Source organism: Cylas formicarius, unplaced genomic scaffold, assembly GCF_029955315.1.
Source record: "Cylas formicarius isolate icCylForm1 unplaced genomic scaffold, icCylForm1.1 PGA_scaffold_1__22_contigs__length_36826433, whole genome shotgun sequence".
Classification (NCBI taxonomy): Eukaryota; Metazoa; Arthropoda; class Insecta; order Coleoptera; family Brentidae; genus Cylas; species Cylas formicarius.
In genome coordinates, this window is record NW_026844264.1 from 20894194 (window position 1) to 20912309 (window position 18116).

At 32.3% G+C, this 18116-nt stretch overlaps 3 protein-coding genes across 4 annotated transcripts; 2 read left to right on the forward strand and 1 right to left on the reverse strand.

Moving 5' to 3' along the window:
- Positions 1 to 166: 166 nt before the first annotated feature.
- Positions 167 to 5034, forward strand: LOC132696190 (translocation protein SEC63 homolog). The gene is made up of 10 exons (XM_060660884.1): positions 167 to 383; positions 440 to 771; positions 839 to 1009; positions 1069 to 1275; positions 1779 to 2007; positions 2063 to 2356; positions 2615 to 2833; positions 3254 to 3486; positions 3573 to 3779; positions 4619 to 5034. The coding sequence occupies exons 1-10, from the start codon at positions 263 to 265 to the stop codon at positions 4850 to 4852; spliced, it is 2247 nt and encodes a 748-aa protein (XP_060516867.1). The 5' UTR covers positions 167 to 262; the 3' UTR covers positions 4853 to 5034.
- Positions 5033 to 9223, reverse strand: LOC132696191 (DNA-directed RNA polymerase II subunit Rpb4-like). 2 transcript variants are annotated; one of them, XM_060660886.1, is made up of 3 exons: positions 9003 to 9176; positions 6810 to 6990; positions 5033 to 5266 (listed from the first exon to the last, which is right to left on the reverse strand). In XM_060660886.1, the coding sequence occupies exons 1-3, from the start codon at positions 9061 to 9063 to the stop codon at positions 5092 to 5094; spliced, it is 417 nt and encodes a 138-aa protein (XP_060516869.1). In that variant the 5' UTR covers positions 9064 to 9176; the 3' UTR covers positions 5033 to 5091. The 2 variants fall into 2 exon arrangements, with proteins under 2 accessions (XP_060516869.1, XP_060516868.1); XM_060660885.1 differs by lacking the exons at positions 5033 to 5266; positions 6810 to 6990 and adding exons at positions 7003 to 7629; positions 8069 to 8951 and having other exon boundaries at positions 9003 to 9223.
- Positions 9224 to 9663: 440 nt separating this feature from the next.
- On the forward strand, positions 9664 to 12248 carry LOC132696207 (large ribosomal subunit protein uL4). The gene is made up of 7 exons (XM_060660917.1): positions 9664 to 9756; positions 9948 to 10128; positions 10350 to 10720; positions 11218 to 11317; positions 11527 to 11797; positions 11855 to 12014; positions 12069 to 12248. Exons 1-7 carry the CDS (start codon positions 9754 to 9756, stop codon positions 12204 to 12206), a joined length of 1224 nt encoding a protein of 407 aa, XP_060516900.1. The 5' UTR covers positions 9664 to 9753; the 3' UTR covers positions 12207 to 12248.
- Positions 12249 to 18116: the final 5868 nt, after the last annotated feature.

Sequence of the window (18116 nt, forward strand, 5' to 3'; positions counted from 1 at the left end):
TGTTGCTTAAAAAATATATAATTTATATGTTGAAAAATGTGATTTTTCTAATATTAAAGTAGTATTGTATATAATTAAAACATTGCCCCTGTTTTCTAAGCCCTTGCTACTAGAAGAAGACGATACCGCTAATTCAAATGACACGCACACGTCGTTGTCGTTCGTTCATTCGCTCAATTCATTGACGTTGTGTTGATGACGTATGACACGTTGTTTTGTTGTGTGGAGGGACCCTTAAGGTCCAAATTATATTTTTGATAAAATGGGGCAAAAATTTCAATACGATGAAAGTGGCGGAACCTTCTTTTATTTTTTACTTTCGTTTTTAGCCCTAATTTTAATACCTGTAACTATTTTCTATTGGCCTAGAAAGAAGAAACCTGGTAATTAATTCAACAAACCAAATGTAAGGTTAATCTAGTCCATTTATCTATTTTAGATCCCGATCAGGAAAAAAAGGAATGTAAATGTCCCGGGTGTCTGCTGAAACGCGAATATCTGCAAAAGGCAGAACCCTGGAGGGAGACAAAGAATTTATTAATAAAATTTGTTATAATTTTGGGTTGGTTAGCATTAATATTTCTAGTTTATAAAGTTTCACAATTTGATTATGAAATGGCCAATTTTGATCCATATGAAATATTAAGAATATCGCCTGGCTCTAGTCAAGCTGAGATAAAAAAGGCTTATCGAGAGTTGGCCAAAATTTTACATCCTGACAAGGATACTGGAGATGAAAAAGAATTTATGAAGTTGTCCAAGGCTCATCAGGTGGGTATTTATAATATACTATCATAATTGAACATTAATTCAAAAATTAATATAAATAATTATGTAGGCATTAACGGATGAAGAATCAAGAAGGAACTGGGAAAAATATGGCAATCCTGATGGGCCAGGGGCAATGAGCTTTGGAATAGCACTTCCTTCTTGGATAGTGGAGAAAGAAAATAGTGTATGGGTGCTTGGATTATATGCTTTGGTATTTATGGTTGCTCTTCCTATTGTTGTAAGTGAACACTTTTCTACTTGATCCATTTTATTGCTTTTCATTAATATATTTTTTAGGTGGGAACTTGGTGGTACAGGAGTATTAAATTTACTGGTGATCAAGTTCTGTTAGATACAACACAAATGTATTATTACTTTTTTCATAAAACTCCACATATGGCTTTAAAAAGAGTCATTATGATTTTAGCAGCCAGTTTGGAATTTGATAAAAAGCATAATTATGAAATAATTGAACGCCAATCTGATAATGAGGAAGTCCCTCAAGTAAGTTAGTTTATAGCCAAAATGTCTGTGTTTCATTTTTTTTCATATCTAGATGTTAATTACAACAGAGCCACTGTAAATATATTCCTCATTGAGTTTAATGATCCAGAAAAATGTGTTACTAATTTTTAACAAGTTATAAAAATTACTTTCTTGAATATAATTAAATGTCAATTTAAAAAAATTCATAGATTACAGTAGTATGCACATAAAATAAATCTATAAAATATAAAACAAATATGAATAATTAGCCCTAGTTAAGGAATTGACAATAATACCATTGCAATGCCTGATATTATTTTTTAAGCATCTCCTAAAAAGTTTTATGACTATTTTTAAATTTTTACTCAAACTAGTTAATAATGGGTAATATATTTTGCCGCCCTGGTGCAACGAATGTAGCTTTGCTTGTTTTTTTTTTTTTTAATGTGCTATATGTTAATGGGGCGCTAGGTGCTCATTTGCTGGGTATCAAACAAATAAGAGTAGAAATTTTGTTTCAGTTAATCAAGAAACTACCAAATCTAAATGAAAAAAATAAGGAAAGACCATTATGCTACCTCTATAGTATTAAGGCTCGTGCTATTATACATGCACATCTAGGTAGAGTACCTTTAAATCCGAATACCTTGGAACAGGACAGAAGATATTTAATAGCGAAATGTCCATACCTAATACAGGAACAAGTAAACTGTGTAAATCAGTTAATTCTCCTTGCCTATGCCCAGAAAAGTAATAATTTGCAAGCAATATTGGGATATTTTACTGCTTCATATTGTGTTTTTAGTTGAACATCTACTTAAAATAGGTACCCTTGAAAACTGTATGAAACTGTGTCCAATGATAGTTCAGGCATTGTGGGACTACAAATCTCCCTTATTGCAGTTGCCTTATATCAATGATGATAATTTGAAATATTTTTTATCTAAAAAGCGGCAGATTAAGTCCCTACAGCAGTTTGCCCAGTTAAAAAGTGATGAACGAAGGCATCTGCTTAGGAGTTTTAGTGATGATGAGTATGAAAATGTCATGAAAGTGTTGGGTAGGATGCCCTTTATTGATTTTCAGATCACTGTTGAAGGTATGTATTTAACATTGTTAAGTAATAAGGTGAGAAATAACTTTAATAAATCCACTATGCATTGTTTTTGTTGAGGAAACTTATAAGAGTTGTTAATTTTCTAGATACTAATGATACTATTCTACTAAATCACATACATTTTTGTGCTGTCAAATAAAAAGACGACCTGGACTAAAATCTGACAATGTACTTTTGTAGTTTTTTATTTTAATTGTAGTTACGATATTACTTTGCCAGAGCAAGTTTTCCTTTTTTTAGTTATGGACGATGATAATCCAACTGAAGTAACTGCTGGTGCTATTGTAACTGTAACAGTACATTTGACAAGAAATGATATGTCCACTTTATTCGGCGATGAAACTGTCATAGAAAATACTGAAATAACTGAAAATGGAGTAGAAGAAGTTAAAGAAGGCGGGGATGCTGAAAGTGATGCTATCGCTGTTAGGAGACCTGCCTGGTTAAAACAGAAACGAGGTAATGGTGGAAAGAGTTTAAATCCGGAATGAATAATCACAATTGTTATTTCATTTCTTTGATTTAATATTGGATTTTTCAAGATTTTCAAAAAAAGTTAAAAAATTAATATCCCAATCAATCACCATAGTCAAAAACATCTCATAAGCTTTAATATTTAGATACAATCTTTCGATCATATTCTATATTCCTATGCCATATCTAAAATATACATTTTTACACTTTTATCCCTAACCACCCAATCCCTAATACACAATTTTTAAGCGTGCCATTGAGAATAAGAAATCGAATCTACGTGTATTTACATTACCCTAAGCCAATAACAGTGAGAGTAATGTCTTTAATATAAAGTACATAAACACATATTACCATGTTAATTAGACCTTATGTAAATTATGTAAAATGTGTTTATTTACAAAGGTGGTGGAAAAAAAACAAAGAAAAGCACAAAACCGAGCAGGTCAGCGGGTAATGTAAAGTCAAAAGCAGAAGATTCTCCAAGTACTGAAAAAAAAACAAAGGAAGTTAAAATTAAACATGAGGAAGAATCAGATGACTCTGGGGAGGAAAGTGATGCTGATACGAATGAGAAAGATGATAAATCTTCAGGTGATGAAAGTGTGCAAAAATCTAATAATGAAGATGGTGATCAGGTAAATAATATAATTTATGTAAGCTTCAGGTTTTGCAATTATTATTTTAAAAAGCCTGAGTATAGATTTCTGAAATTAATTTTTAGGAGTGGGAGAAATTTCGTAAATTGCATGAGCAAGAAAAATCTCTCGAGGGCAAATCAAAATCTTCTCACCCAGTTCACTGTCCATATTTTCCTCAAGACAAACAAGAATACTGGTGGACCTATATATGCGATAGAAAATCAAAAACACTTCTCACCGCTCCTTATCATGTAACAAGTTTAGTAGAGAAAGAAACAATCCATCTGAAGGTAAAAGTTTCTTATAATGGATCAAAATGATGAATATCCCATGCAAATATCAATAATTCAATAATAAAAAATTAAATGTGGTTGCGGAATGACAATTATTACTAGAAAATGGGAAAAATTAACCATTCTAGACTAACAATATTTTTTTTATAATAATTATATTATATCTTAACAGAGGATTCCAAATAACATAAAAAAGGTCAAATCTTTTGCCTAGCATAATGAACTATAAGTGATTTTCACAGAATAAAAACTTGAAATCCTAAACTTCAAACAGTGGAAAAAAAGTTGTACGAAGTGGGTTTCCAGATAAATTTTACTGATAAGGTGGTCGTCAAAAATAAAAGAAATAATAATGAAAACATTAAAAAAAAACTAATGCTCCAACTGTTTTTCCATAGCTTGCTGTGATATTTCATTTCTGGGGCATTCATGGCTGATTATTTCCTATACGCTGCAGTGGTTTAATGAGGATATTTATAGTTTTTGTTAAATATTTCTAAAATCATTGAGAATTTCAATACTTTTGTGATAGCAAAATATGCTCGTAATTAAGTTTTGCATGAAAGTTGCCATTTTTGTAACCAAATTTTAATTTCAATTTGCCATTAAAAAAAAAGCACAGAGCACATTAAACACATTATCACTAACCATACAGTGTGTGCGGGTGAAAGTGTCTATTATATAAAAGTAAAGTGAATTTCAACTTGCATTTAAATTGTGTTTTAGAGATTTTTCTAGTCGTTAAGTGAATTTTTAATGAATTGAAATCAAAATGAGGTCTTCCGGTGTATTAATGAAAATTTGTAGGAGTTTTTGCATTTTTTTTTAATTTTCAGTTTACCGCGCCCCTTTGGCCATGCGTGTGCACATTTACAGTGTGTCTTAGGTCAGACTCCTATATTGGTTTTGACCAACAAAAAGATTTTACGCTAGACGTGAAGCAAGCCCCAGCAGCAATCACGGCTCATCCGCAGTGGGAGTTTGAAGATTCAGAAGAGGAAAATCCACTTGAAAAGGCTGATCCGGAATCGGAGTATACGACGGACGAAGATTTACCTGACGATGAATAAATAATTTCTTGAAATAATTTGCATTTTGTTAGATTTATTAAAGGATTTCTTAATATTTGAACGGGGATTGAGTTATTTACAATTATTGTATGATATTTATTTATATTTGTATAAAATTTTGTAACTAGCCAAAGCTGTGTAATAAAGTATCTTATTATAAAAGAAAATAAATTGAAAATATTTTTGGCGACATTTATTTCTAAAACAATTAACATATGGAGTGCTTGTTTATATTTGTGTTAATATTGTATGCTTCGTTTTGTCTGTATGTCGTCCAGAACGGCTTGCAACTCGTCATCTTCAAATCTACCTTCAAGTGATGGTATTAAGGATTTCGCTTCTTCTGCTGTTTCTGGACACAAATTTGCAATGGTAGCTAATTCAAATTTATGTATCTTCTTTTGATTTAACAAGCTAAAAGATGCGGAAAAAAATTGCATGCTGCACAAATATATGCAGTTATAAGATTTAAAACTTAAAGAATCTTGCATCAACGCGTCCTCTATAAATAGAAACTGCCAAAAAATAACCCAAAGTTAAAAACAAATTTTTGTGGAGACAATTTGGTCTTTTTTTTTCAGTGATAGGCATACACTTATTGCTTATATACATGCTGATTTAAAGTTCTCCGAACGATATACCGTTTTTATGACATAATCCGGTATTTAACTTTCGTAAATTTTTATGAAGGTCTAACCCTAGGCTTGGGTTTCTGTATGTAATCCTCAATAAATAAATTCGCAATTCCACAATGACGTCCCAGAACCGTACTTCGGTACTTTGTGTAGAGTTTCGCTGGTAAGATTCCTCGATTATTATTAGTCCGTACAGTGAAAAATCCACTCTTACTTTAAAATGTTTATTAAAAATATAAACGAAGGAGAAAATTTAACTATAAAAAATTGTTAGAATATTAATAATTAATTCTGGTAGTCCACTGTAAATATTTTCTGTAAACATTTTTTTCTTCGATAACATGTTCTGGGTTTCAAAGTCTCTTGGCAACACTCAAAACACTACGCAACTCTTTATGTAAAGTTTTAATTGTTAAAACAATATTCTGCTGATACGCATCATATATCAATCGTCTCACTATTCAGATATGGTGAATGTCAAGTACACTTTTTGGGGCCCACAATCTATTCGCGTTTTTCTTTTTTGGACGCCATTCACAACTATGTCACGTAGTGCTGTATAGTGTTTTCATGACATCACCAACCCCCACAAATCAACCATTAGCAAACTGGGAAAACATCCATTATAAATCAGTTATCTGCATAAGAGTTTATATTGCTTTTCTAGGAAAACATTTTAGTGTTATTATGTTAAACCCTTAAATTGGAAATTAGTTTAAGCTTTCTAATGTCTTTTTAATATACGAGAGCAACCTAAGTATCGGCAAATTCAACTTGCAATTGAGCTCCCTCAAGTAGGGACTGTTTTAGAAAGATTTATGAAAATCACACAAAGACAATTTCCCTACTTTTAAAATACAACAGTCCGCACGGCACATTTTTTGTCAGTTACCATCTAAAATACTACCCTGGCTTGTGGTGCACCTGCTGAAAAGGATGTTTTTCCGCTTTACAAAATTCGGGTCTTAAACTCATTCCAAAGTCAAAACCGTAAAAGGTTGTAAAAGCGGTATATCGTTTGGTGAACTTTTAACTGTATTTACTTTTTGTAAATGAGGTGTTAATTGGCTTATATAAAATTCTGCTGTTCCTCTAATGGCTTGAAACTCTATATACTTTATATATTATATCACCAGTATCATCACTATAGAAAATACAATATGTCTAAACAAAAAGGTTAGCCCACTAGAAATACAACTACATACTAGATTTTTCATCGCAAAAGTTGTTGGTATGTGCGCTGTATAATAGTAACCCAAAATGCGTCAAAAATGAGTTACTGTAGTCTTCGTCGTATGAGTCAATGTGAAAATCTTACTTACTTTCTAACTGCTGATATAGTCTCTTTATTTTTAAACTTGCGAAATCTGTCTGTATATGTCAATGTTTTCATGAAAACTTCAGAAAATTCCTGCTCGTCTTCCGCCGATTCGTTCTGCGCTTTCCTATGTTCCAATAACATGTGCACCTCGGAAATCAAAAGAGTCTCTGCATTTTCAAATTCTACAATTTAATTTATTTACCATATAATTGCCAGCAATGAAACAATACACTCCCGCCACTGATATTCAATATTAAAACATTACTTACTTGAATATACAACAGGTTTATATTAAACTAAGATTCAAAATAAAAAACAATTTTATTCGAGATTTAAACTGGTGCATACAGTTTTCTTCATTATACAAGCAAAATTAGGAATTTGGTTTGCCCACATATCCTTGCTTGACTAAAAAATCATAAAGTTTTCTAGTCTTATTGACATCAATTTTTAACATTCTGCGAGCGGTCTGTAGTTTGACGTGTCCCATTCTATTATTTTCAGCAACTAGGACCTCCTTTAACTCTAAATAAGATACTGGTACTAATCTTATGTTGGCGCACAGTTCTCTCTCATCTTCTGTTAACTTTTCATAGCCAGGCATGCCCACTATCTCCAATGGAATTGCAGTAGAACGTCTTTTGTTAACAAATTTATTTCTCAATGGTAATGAGGGTACTTGAGTAGCCCTCCAATTAAAATTTGCATCAGAACGAAACAATTTTAACTTTTTCTTATTTTCATAGTGTATTTGTTGCAATTTCAAATATAACCTTCCCTCTGCCAAAGTTGTCATGCCCTTTTTTCTAAGTTGGATTAATCTGGAAGTTACAAAAAAAAACGGTTACTAGAAATACTTTGTTGTTGTGTTGGTGTTTTTCATAATTCTTTGATCTTCCCGGGGCAACAATAGAACATTTTTGGAAAGTGGAAGACCAATATGGAATATGACTGCACAGGTAATTAAAGATATTAATGTAATCTTCCTTCTAATTTTCATTAACTTTTTGTTGTACATTTCTGAATATTTCTGTCAGATTTTTGTGACATCAAGTTCATTTGATATATCATTTGGAAAAATTAATATATACAAGGTGATCAGAAATTTAGAGATATTTGTCCTCCACAGTAACTGTTGGCTAAAATAAGTCTTTATTTTAGAAACCTAAATTTCCTTGCTATATCATAAACAACTCAGTATTTACCTATCACTCATTTTTCATGTGCAAGCGAAAGGAATTAAATAATAATTGTGCATACCTATGAATTTGGAGTTTTAACTCTCCTACCCGATGAAGTCCCTCAAGAAGCATTTCAAATTTTGTTGGTTCATAAAATCTCATGAATCTGATCAATTTTTCATAAACTGGCTTGGTTATAGACAAATCATATCTATGTAACCAAGAAGAAGTTTTCCTCAACACCAACAGACCATGATCCTGAATTATTTTTTTCCATCTATGTCTTTCTTTTAAGCGTCGATTGTAGCTCTGAACTATAGAACATTGCATGTCTGTTAAAATTTTGTAATAAGGATCGTCAACACTAATTGATTCTATATTTGATAACAAATCTTCAGCATTTTTGTCATATTCATATTCAAAATCACCTCTTGCTGGGTTGTATCCAGCCAGTGATTGATATCCAACAGTATTTGATGCATATCGAGGAGGGTCATCTGAGTCTGTTAATCGAAATCTATATGGTACAGTAACTTCTGGCAACCTATTATCAATCTCTTTTTCAAATTTTGGCATGTCTTTGTGGCTATTTCTATCCAAGTAAAAGTAATTGTAATGCTCTTTAATATCACTTATTGTTCTGTTGGGTAACTCAAGTGCTACTAAGCCCCAATTACCATAATTGATAAGCGAATCCAACAACTTTAATTCTTCTTCTGCTGTCCAGTCAGAATTTTCAAATAGAATTATATTAGTAGTAAAAAGTCGATAACTGTGATTATTCCTATGACAACCAAATTCTGCCCCTTTTGAAAAACATTGTAGGCATATATTTAATTTACAGATTTCGCACAGAACGTATCTAGAAATTAATTCTTTAAAACAATTTGAACAAAAACGTATGATAACGTCATTTTTGAGAATTTCTGTGGCGAGAGTTTTTTCGGAAGAGGACTGCTCCCCTGAAATTATTTTATGGTTTTATTTAAAAACTACATGAAAATGGTTCCTACCTTTGGGAAATTGCAGATCTGCCGCATCCTCTTCTGTCAAATCAGTATTTGTGTTAGCCATTATAGTATTTAATTCGAAGGGAAAACTTAATCAATTATTACTTTAAAACAACTCAGTTTCCAAAACACTAAATCTTTTTGGTTTCTTGCTTCTTCTTCTTCTTTTTGCTTCTATTAGCCAACATGGCAAGAATCAAAATTTATTTATTTATCGGCTTGTTTTCGACCAAATTTCCATTGTATCGTCTTATCTTTTCGATTTACGTCGATTTATACTACGCCATTTTACCTTTAAAGGAACTTCACTAAAAAAATTTAATGAAGGCTTTTTAGGAAAACTAGAATGCTCCATCTTTCAACATACAATTACAGCAAGAACGTAAACAAAAGAGGATAGTTGCCTTCCATATAAATTGGACTTTAATGTGAAATGTATTCCATTAAACGTCAAAAACTGCATGCAAAGTTCTGCGATATAAATGGCGCATTAAATTTTTTCGAGGGGGTACTTGACGTCTCTGCTGGTACTAGACAGTTGCTATTTATGGAAAAAACGTGTGAGTAAGCTAAGCCTATTGGTTTTTGCCCTTTAAGTTGCAGTCATAAAGAAGAAGCATACGAAATTATGAAATTTAAAAGTTGGTAGTACTTTTGTTCTGTGAAATGACATCTACGTTGATATCTCTTTTTTGTAGTGGATGTTGTATCCGCTCCATGCGTTTGTTGAGTAATAAGTAACATTCTTTGAATTATGGTAAGCAATAATGACAAAAAATTAAATTTTCTTGCTTGTTATATTTGGCCCTAAGTTAACCTGCTCGTTTATATCTGTACATTCACAAGATGGTTTGGATAGGAAGCACGTGTTTTTAACCTTTATTTGTACATTGTGTTGGCTGGTGGTATAATCAGAAAGTTGAAACGTGCGACGTTTCTCATTTCTAGGCGTTGTCTGCGGCTCGTCCGTTAATTACTGTCTATAATGAAAAATCCGAAAAAGTGGATAATTCTAGTATTGCCTTACCGGCGGTATTTAAAGCTCCGATCAGGCCTGATGTTGTGAATTTTGTTCATCAGCAAATGTCGATGAATCACCGTCAACCTTATAGCGTAAGCGACAAAGCCGGTACGTTAATTGTTATTTTACATCTCATTTCTTTAAAATTAGTGAAAAATACAATTGTCGAACTTCTCACTGATTGCTAGGTTTGTATGATGATTTGCTTTTGGTCCGTGTTTATGATTTTTTGAATGATTTTTCTCAAAAGCACTGATAATGGATAGGTCTATACACTTGCATTTAAAAAAATCTACCAAAATTTAATGCTGATGGTTCGTAAATTTAAGGTCACCAAACCTCTGCCGAATCATGGGGAACTGGTCGTGCCGTCGCACGTATTCCAAGAGTTCGTGGTGGAGGTACCCATCGTTCTGGCCAGGGTGCTTTTGGCAATATGTGCCGAGGAGGTCGTATGTTTGCTCCCACTAAACCATGGCGTCGCTGGCACCGACGAATTAACGTCAACCAAAGACGTTATGCTCTTGCTTCAGCAGTGGCTGCTAGTGGAGTTCCTGCCCTAATCATGAGTAAAGGCCATGTGGTTGATCAAATACCAGAGCTTCCTCTTGTAGTCACGGACAAGATTCAAGAGTTGACAAAGACCAAACAAGCTGTCCAGTTTTTGCGCAGAATTAAAGCTTGGGCTGATATTCAAAAGGTAACACTATTTGGTCCAGTTGCTTTGCTAAGAATTGAAAGTTAAAATCATTACTTTTTGCTCTTGAGGGCATAACAATTGAAGCAAATTGTTGCTCCAGTGTATTACTTTGTAACTGTTTACATTTTCACAGCATACAGTACATAACAGTCTCAAACACCTGCAATAAATTTTAGCGTGTTATTAGGTTTGCTGGTTGCTTCGGTCTATTACTATTATTTCAATTTCAAGCACTTTTGATTTGTAATGCGGTAATACCTTTCTAAGCTTCACACATGTATGAGAGTGGTTTAATCTGCCTAAAATTTTAAGATTCACGGAACAACAGCTCTACTTATTTAATTTTGACAATATGCTAATTTTATACTATAGGGAAATAACTGTATGTAAACTGCGGTTGCCGTTCTTACACTCATAATATTCTTTGCTTTATTATAATTGAAAAATTTTTTCTTAACATTTTGTTTGTTTCTCTTTTGGCACCAAAAAACCTTTAGGTGTACAAGAGTCAAAGGTTCCGTGCTGGCAAGGGTAAAATGCGTAACAGGAGGAGAATTCAGCGCAGAGGACCATTGATTGTATATGATCAAGATCAAGGTATTTTTTTATCTCAGTTTTTAAATGCACCGGGATTACATATCTTCAAGCATAGATTGCTTGTGGGTACTCGCACTGGTGCAATAAAAAATTGCGCCACTGGGTACTTTTTCTTTACTTTCTTAATTGAAAAAGATTCAGGTGCCCAAGACAATTTAATTATCTAACTAAAAGTGGGGCTATTTTAACATGGTGTTGATAATTTAAAGGTTTGCGCAAGGCATTCCGCAACATTCCTGGCATTGATTTGGTCAGTGTTAGCAAATTGAACCTGTTGAAGTTGGCTCCCGGCGGTCATGTAGGTCGATTTGTTATTTGGACGGAATCCGCCTTCCAAGCTTTGGATAAATTGTTCGGTACTTGGAAAAAACCATCAGGCGAGAAGAAGGGTTACAATTTGCCCCAAACTAAAATGTCTAACACTGATTTGTCTAGATTGCTTAAAGCCGATGAAATCAAGGCCGTTTTGCGTCCTCCACAGTAAGTTAAGGATTACTTTTATTTAGTTGAAGTTTCAATTTTTTTTCCTGTCAATAGAAAGAAGGTTGTGCGTCGTGTGCGTCGCCTCAATCCTCTTACTAATACCAAGGCCTTGGTCCGTTTGAATCCATATGCAGCCGTTTTAAAACGTCAAGCAGTGTTGTCGGCCAAGAAAAGGGCCTTAGCTAGAGAAGAGCTGCTAGCCAAGAAACGAGGGGTTAGTTTTTATTTCAATGTTCAATTCAATTTCCATAATTTTTGCTATTTTCAGATTCAGTTACCTGAAACGAGTCCCGTCGTCAAATCAGCAAAGATTCAGGCTCGTAGGAGGGCAGCAATTTTGAAAGTTAAAAAAGCTAAGCCTTCAAAGCCCAAAGTGGCAAAGAAAGCTGCACCAACCAAAAAATGAAATGCTGTCTTGAAAGGTTTAACCACTGAATAAAATGGTAAATGTTCATCCTGAGTTTTATTTAAAACATCCCTTCCAAGACCCTAAGGTGATCAAATGGTATGCAAAAAATATGTAAACTGTATTATTGGAAGCAGCCAACGCTGTAGTGATCTTTTCAACAAGTAGTTATTTTGATCGAGTTGTGTTTTTTTATAGAATGTATTCTAAAATGTAGTTTCTTATTTTGTGCAAAACTTCTATTTAGGTATAGGAGCAGCGGGTTCAATTTAAAAATTTAAGCTATATTTTGAAAACCTATATGCGATTGAGAAATTTAAACTAATAAAATTGGTTTCAAAAGATGAGAAAATGGTAAATACAAAAGTTCTAAGGAGTGTTAGGATGCACAATTTCAAATTATTTTAAAGTATACAGGGCTCAAAGAAGCATGACGAATAAAACATCCATTCTTTTAAAGGGTACACCATATTTTTAAATGTTTTGAATTCGATTTAAAATTCATCTTTTTTTTATTAATAATAGTATATACATACCTACATACCTAATAGTTTTTCCAATATTTTTATTTTTCTAAAAAATACTAGTTTTCACGCTGGCCAAAAAAAATATGATAGCGCCATTGTTTTATTTGATATTAGCTTTATTCGAATGCAACGTAAAAAATATATGCAACGGAATTTCAATTAGATGCTGTGGATGTACAAAAGCGATTCGAATCTATCTGGATCATTTTAAATTGTCTTAAATTATCTTGATTTTCTTAAATGCGCACCATTTTATAACTATTTTTTTTCTGAAAGATTTTACAAATAACCTACAACTTTAATTTTGAATTCCTATATGATTGAGGAATTGTTTGCATTAAACTAATTAAATTGGTTTCAAAAGTTATGAGGAAATGATAAATACAAAAGTAAAAATTGTTAAGATGCACAAAAGCGCCACAATTAAAACACATTGTTTTAAAAGGTACTATTTTCGTTTTAAAAGTTTTCAACTAATCTTTACCTAATAGTTTTTTAATTTTTCTAAAAAAATACTAGTTTTCAGACTTGCTATAATTTTTTTTTAATTTTATTTATATTTAACGTAAAAATAGGCAACGGAAATAAACGAATATATTCGGATAATTTGAAATTGAAACATTTTGATTTTCTTAAATGCGGACCATATATATTAGTATTTTTTCTGAAAGATCTTATTTCAAAATTTTGGGATTATATTTTAACTTTTCCAATATTTACCCTTCTTTCTGTCTGAAACTATTGCTTGCTATAATATCATGACAAAACGATTGGCCAAATTTAGATTCAAAAATAAACAGGAGAAAGAACTTTCTTGGAGTAGTAGATGACGCAACAGACAGCAATTAGCAATTTTGGTGAAAATAACGGTCAAAAATGTTGGAAAAACTATTAGGTTTATTTATGTATTATTAATAAAAAAATTAAAGAATTTCATTTAGAAAAAATGTACCCTGTATGCTTTAAAATAAGTTAAAATCTCTTTCTCACCCTCTCTTTCTCTCTCTCTTTCTCTCTCTCTGTCTCTCCCCCCCCCCCCCTCCCTCTATCGTTAACTGACCTGTACCTGCGAAAGTTTTTGAGAAATTAATTCATAACTTGGACAGTTGAAGTATGTATTATCATAAGTGAAATAGATAAAAAGAATTTTGCATAAAATGCCAAACCAATTTATGCAATTTATGATGCAAGAACCAACTAATCAAATAAGCTTGGGTAGACCGCGTACTAAATCTTGGGTAGATTGCATATTAAACGAGCACAGTTAGTTTTAGTACGAATGAGAAAAGTATGTGTTTACTTTGGGACAAAATTTTATTTAAATAAACAGAAATAAAAAATATTACAGAGATGACCCGACAGCGAACTGCGGAACTCTACCTTACCCATATGTATAAAAAAAGGGGTTACTACTCTATCGGTTATCAAATAGCAAAGACACAGGACTATTTCTCTAATTCCATATCTTTCTATGTTTTGCAGGGCACAATTTATCGTGCCAAATTAATTAAAAAATCTTCGCCTTTAAAAAAGATACACCAAAAAGAGAAGGCATCTAAATTAAATTCTCGTAAATTAATATCCGCAGTTTATGTTAATATCGCATTTTAAGCCGAAATTTGCGTGGGTTTAGCGCTAGCCTTGATATTTTTATTTTTTCTTCGAATTGTTTTCTTGCACACGTTGTACTTAAGTTTCAGTGAAGTAATAGTTGTTGTATCTCATTGGATCATCGGTTTCATTATTTTTGTCTGATATTTACCATAAAAGAGCTATGTGTTGTCGCGGGTAATAATTTTATAAGCTCTTAAATTTTAAAATAGCTTTTCTTCCAGAATTAATCCGATATCAGACGAACTTTGAACGGCTTGAACCTCTATTATCTTACTAATTTCGCGAGAGCCTAGTGGGGGGTGTTTACATCCTTTGAATCTATCGTTTAATTATAACGGATTGTTTAGTGTCCTAACTATTATTAACATATTTTACTACCGATTTATTACGTGCGAGTTATCTTACAGTGTTGTAATGGCAAACAAGATATAAATGTCGCCATTAATAATCACTTATATTGTTATTCCGTGTCCTCGCGTAAAGCTTTAATGTCACTTATTGTCCCCGTGAATCATTCTTTTTGTTGTTATTTGTTTGTATTTAGATTTCTACTTAATTAACTACATAATTCAAGCGTTATTAATAGCTCGCTACTTGTGACACCCGGTGACTAACTTTCTTCATTCGGACCAACTTACCAAATATAGTGCAGGGAAGAAGGGGTGTGGTTTAAATAAAAAAAGTAGTAGGTATCTTGTAATCTGAAGTTCGTATTAACTTATCTGCCATTAAATCGGATAATTTCCATTATTTATAATGGACTTTCTGCGCAAGTTAATGGAACTGGTCTGCGAAGACCCACAAGATATGAGAGTCTGATTGCTGATTATTTTTCTGTTGCATAAACAACATTTCTATCTACATGATTTTTTTTGTTAACGTTTAATTTTTCAGGTTTTGTAATGTGCGTTGCTCATTTTTATTAAAACCTAAAATTTTTCATTAAATTACTTCATATCAAGGAAACAAATTATTTTTGTGCTAGTCACAAATATTCAATTATTAATGTTCAGCCGTGCTCAAACCGCGGTTGCGAAACGTTCCCAGACGTTTCCTGTACTTGAGTCACGCGTTTGGGAGCGATTGCTTGTTTTTGGAAGATATTTTGACTTTGGCTCCGCTTGTGCTCAATCAAACTCGTGCCTAAAGTATCGTTTTATAAATTGGTATGTTATATACTATTGCAGCAACAAGCTAACAAAATTATTAATAAATTTCAATCGTGCTTAAAACTGATTTATACAAATCGAAAATTTGAATATAATATATTATTGATATCTAGATAGGTGTTACACAATGTGTTGAAATCAGACGAACTTTTTGTTATTAATTTTATACTTATTATTAATAAATAGTTCTTCATGTTCTAAACTCGAAAATGAAGTCATCAGATCATTTTTTTCCAGTAGTATCCACGGTTTGCCATAAAATTTAAAATTGAGACTATCGAAAACTATTACATCCAATGTTAAAAAAAAAAATTCCAAGTAATTATACGCACATAAAAAAGAAGAACTTCGAACCGTTCATATTTTTAGCGAAAACCAACTATGAAGCGAATCAAGTGTCCGAAATTTGAAGCTACCGATTTCAAAAGTTTTTGATATGGTACAGGATGTGCCACTTATTCACAAAATCAACAAACCTTAATTTTGCCATAAAAACCCTGTAACTGGTACACAGTATATTGTCAGAAGGGCCCAGATAAAACCAAGAGGGTAATTTGTTTCTATGCTGACATTTTGACGTTTTACTAAGTCATCCTGAGGACGGCATAGAAACAAATTGGACTCTCGGTTTTGTTTGGTCCTTTCTAACAAGTACTCGCTAAGTACATATCTTTACCCCATACTCACCAAGAGTGAATACAATACCTTTTCAAATTCAAAGTAAATTCAATTCAAAAGTAAAAGAATTTCCAATGAATGAGAATAACCGATGAGTTAATTATTTCAATGTTGTTCTAGCGAATTTATTAAATAAAATATATTTAAATGTACAAAAAAATAAGACCTTGATTACCGGAGCTGTATTTTTTCATGAAATATGAATAATTCAAGTAAATTAGAACCCAAATTAAACGTAGGTAGGCCAGATAAATATTTTGACCGTCACAGATTTTGATTTTCGCCAGGAAACGTTTTTTTTTTATATTTTTAAAGTGGTAATTTTCTTTTGACCCTGTTTTGATCATATATATGTACGAAATAAATAAAATTCAGTTTTCCAAATTGAAAACTTATAATGTCACATGCCACACGTCAGTCAGTGAAAGTGTTCGTGTTGTTCTGCATAAATAGAAAAAATATAGAATGCAATACATTTGACAAAGTTTTTGTGTCAAAAGTTTATTTGGCTGGTTAATAAACAATTGCCAAAACAAAACTCGTAACTGCAATGCGGTTTGTTACGCTTGTTGTATAATTTACTCTTTTCTACTCCACGCAAAAATAACGCAAAAACTAATGGTCGTAGAAAAAGGATAGTGTGGAACACGTTTGCTAAACTTACAAATAAACTCCTGACTCAAATGCCGTTCACCATGAGCATACATTTAGCAACGACAATCATTGATTTGAAGAGACATGGAATATCTAGAGAGCCTACGTTCAACATTTGTATTATTTTGCCAGTACAGTTCTCCGAGGATTTACTTTTACGTCACTGTGTCGACACAACTTAAGCGACTAAACATTTTTTCGAAAAGATAGCTAACTAACCAAAACTAAGAATCCCAGCGGCGACCAATGAAATCAAAGCAATCAAGAGCTGTGTGTTTCTTAAAAACAATGCAAGCTTTTCAAACTTGCAGTTCTTAACCAAAAGCTCACAAAACTCGTCGAAATTATCGAAGAATTATTATTGTTCTCCAGTCATTTTTGGAAGTTAAATATAATTTTGGATTTCGTCAAATATAACTGTAATGGCACAGGCGTGACAGCGTGAGAAAAATTTTACAAGAGAAGTAATGATAATAATAAGACAATATTTTCAATATTTCAATTTTCAATATGTAAGTACAGGGTGGGCCAAATTGGACAATTTTGAAGGGAAACCCGACATTCTTTGGGAGATTATAAAATTAATGCCAAATTGGACCAAGGCTTTATAGCACAAGGGTATATAGTACCGTTTAGGTTATTTTCGCTGTAACTTTTTTTTTACGGAAAACATTTGTAAAGCAACTTTTAGGCATGTAATGTAATATTTGTAAAACTAATAGTTAATTATTTATCAACCGAAAAATTGATTTTTATATGGGACATCCTGTATATTTTCAAAATAATTAAAAAGTACTTCAATTTACCTTTATTAAAATATAGCATAGTTATTTTTTTTTGTTGATAGTTTTGAACAAGTATGCTTTGGACAAAGCAGCCATAATTGGTAGTTTTGGTTAGTTGTTGGGATATTATAGTTTCTTTCATGAAAGCCTAGAAGAATGCAGAAGGACAACCTAGCAAAACGATTTACCTTAAAAAAACCAAACAGGTAGACAAATTGACAAATAATAATAAATTTATTACTACGCTTCTGTCATTAGTAGTACCTTGCAGGACAAACAAAGTAATTTCCATTTTTTCCAGCTTCCCCCTAAATAAAATTAAAAAAAAGTTTATATACCATATTTCGAAAAGTTCACTGTGTTACTTCTCAGAGTTACTAGGACAGAAAGTGAATAATCCCGTATACTGAAATTACGTGGGATTTTTTTTTATTATAATTATAATCAGATTTATTGAAAGTCAAACAGGATATTAGATTTTGA

What these genes read in the sequence shown, in the direction of transcription:
- LOC132696207 (XM_060660917.1), top strand. An exon ending in CTTGGGCTGATATTCAAAAG is followed by an intron (nt 10,721 to 11,217) that starts GTAACACTATTT and finishes AAAAACCTTTAG; the next exon opens with GTGTACAAGAGTCAAAGGTT. An exon ending in TGTATATGATCAAGATCAAG is followed by an intron (nt 11,318 to 11,526) that starts GTATTTTTTTAT and finishes GATAATTTAAAG; the next exon opens with GTTTGCGCAAGGCATTCCGC.
- LOC132696191 (XM_060660885.1), bottom strand. Translation starts at nt 9,063, where the DNA reads ATGGCTAACACAAATACTGATTTGACAGAAGAGGATGCGGCAGATCTG. An exon ending in AGATCTGCAATTTCCCAAAG is followed by an intron (nt 8,952 to 9,002) that starts GTAGGAACCATT and finishes AAATAATTTCAG; the next exon opens with GGGAGCAGTCCTCTTCCGAA. An exon ending in TTAAAACTCCAAATTCATAG is followed by an intron (nt 7,630 to 8,068) that starts GTATGCACAATT and finishes TGTAACTTCCAG; the next exon opens with ATTAATCCAACTTAGAAAAA.
- LOC132696190 (XM_060660884.1), top strand. Translation starts at nt 263, where the DNA reads ATGGGGCAAAAATTTCAATACGATGAAAGTGGCGGAACCTTCTTTTAT. An exon ending in CCTTGCCTATGCCCAGAAAA is followed by an intron (nt 2,008 to 2,062) that starts GTAATAATTTGC and finishes TTGTGTTTTTAG; the next exon opens with TTGAACATCTACTTAAAATA. An exon ending in ATAATGAAGATGGTGATCAG is followed by an intron (nt 3,487 to 3,572) that starts GTAAATAATATA and finishes ATTAATTTTTAG; the next exon opens with GAGTGGGAGAAATTTCGTAA.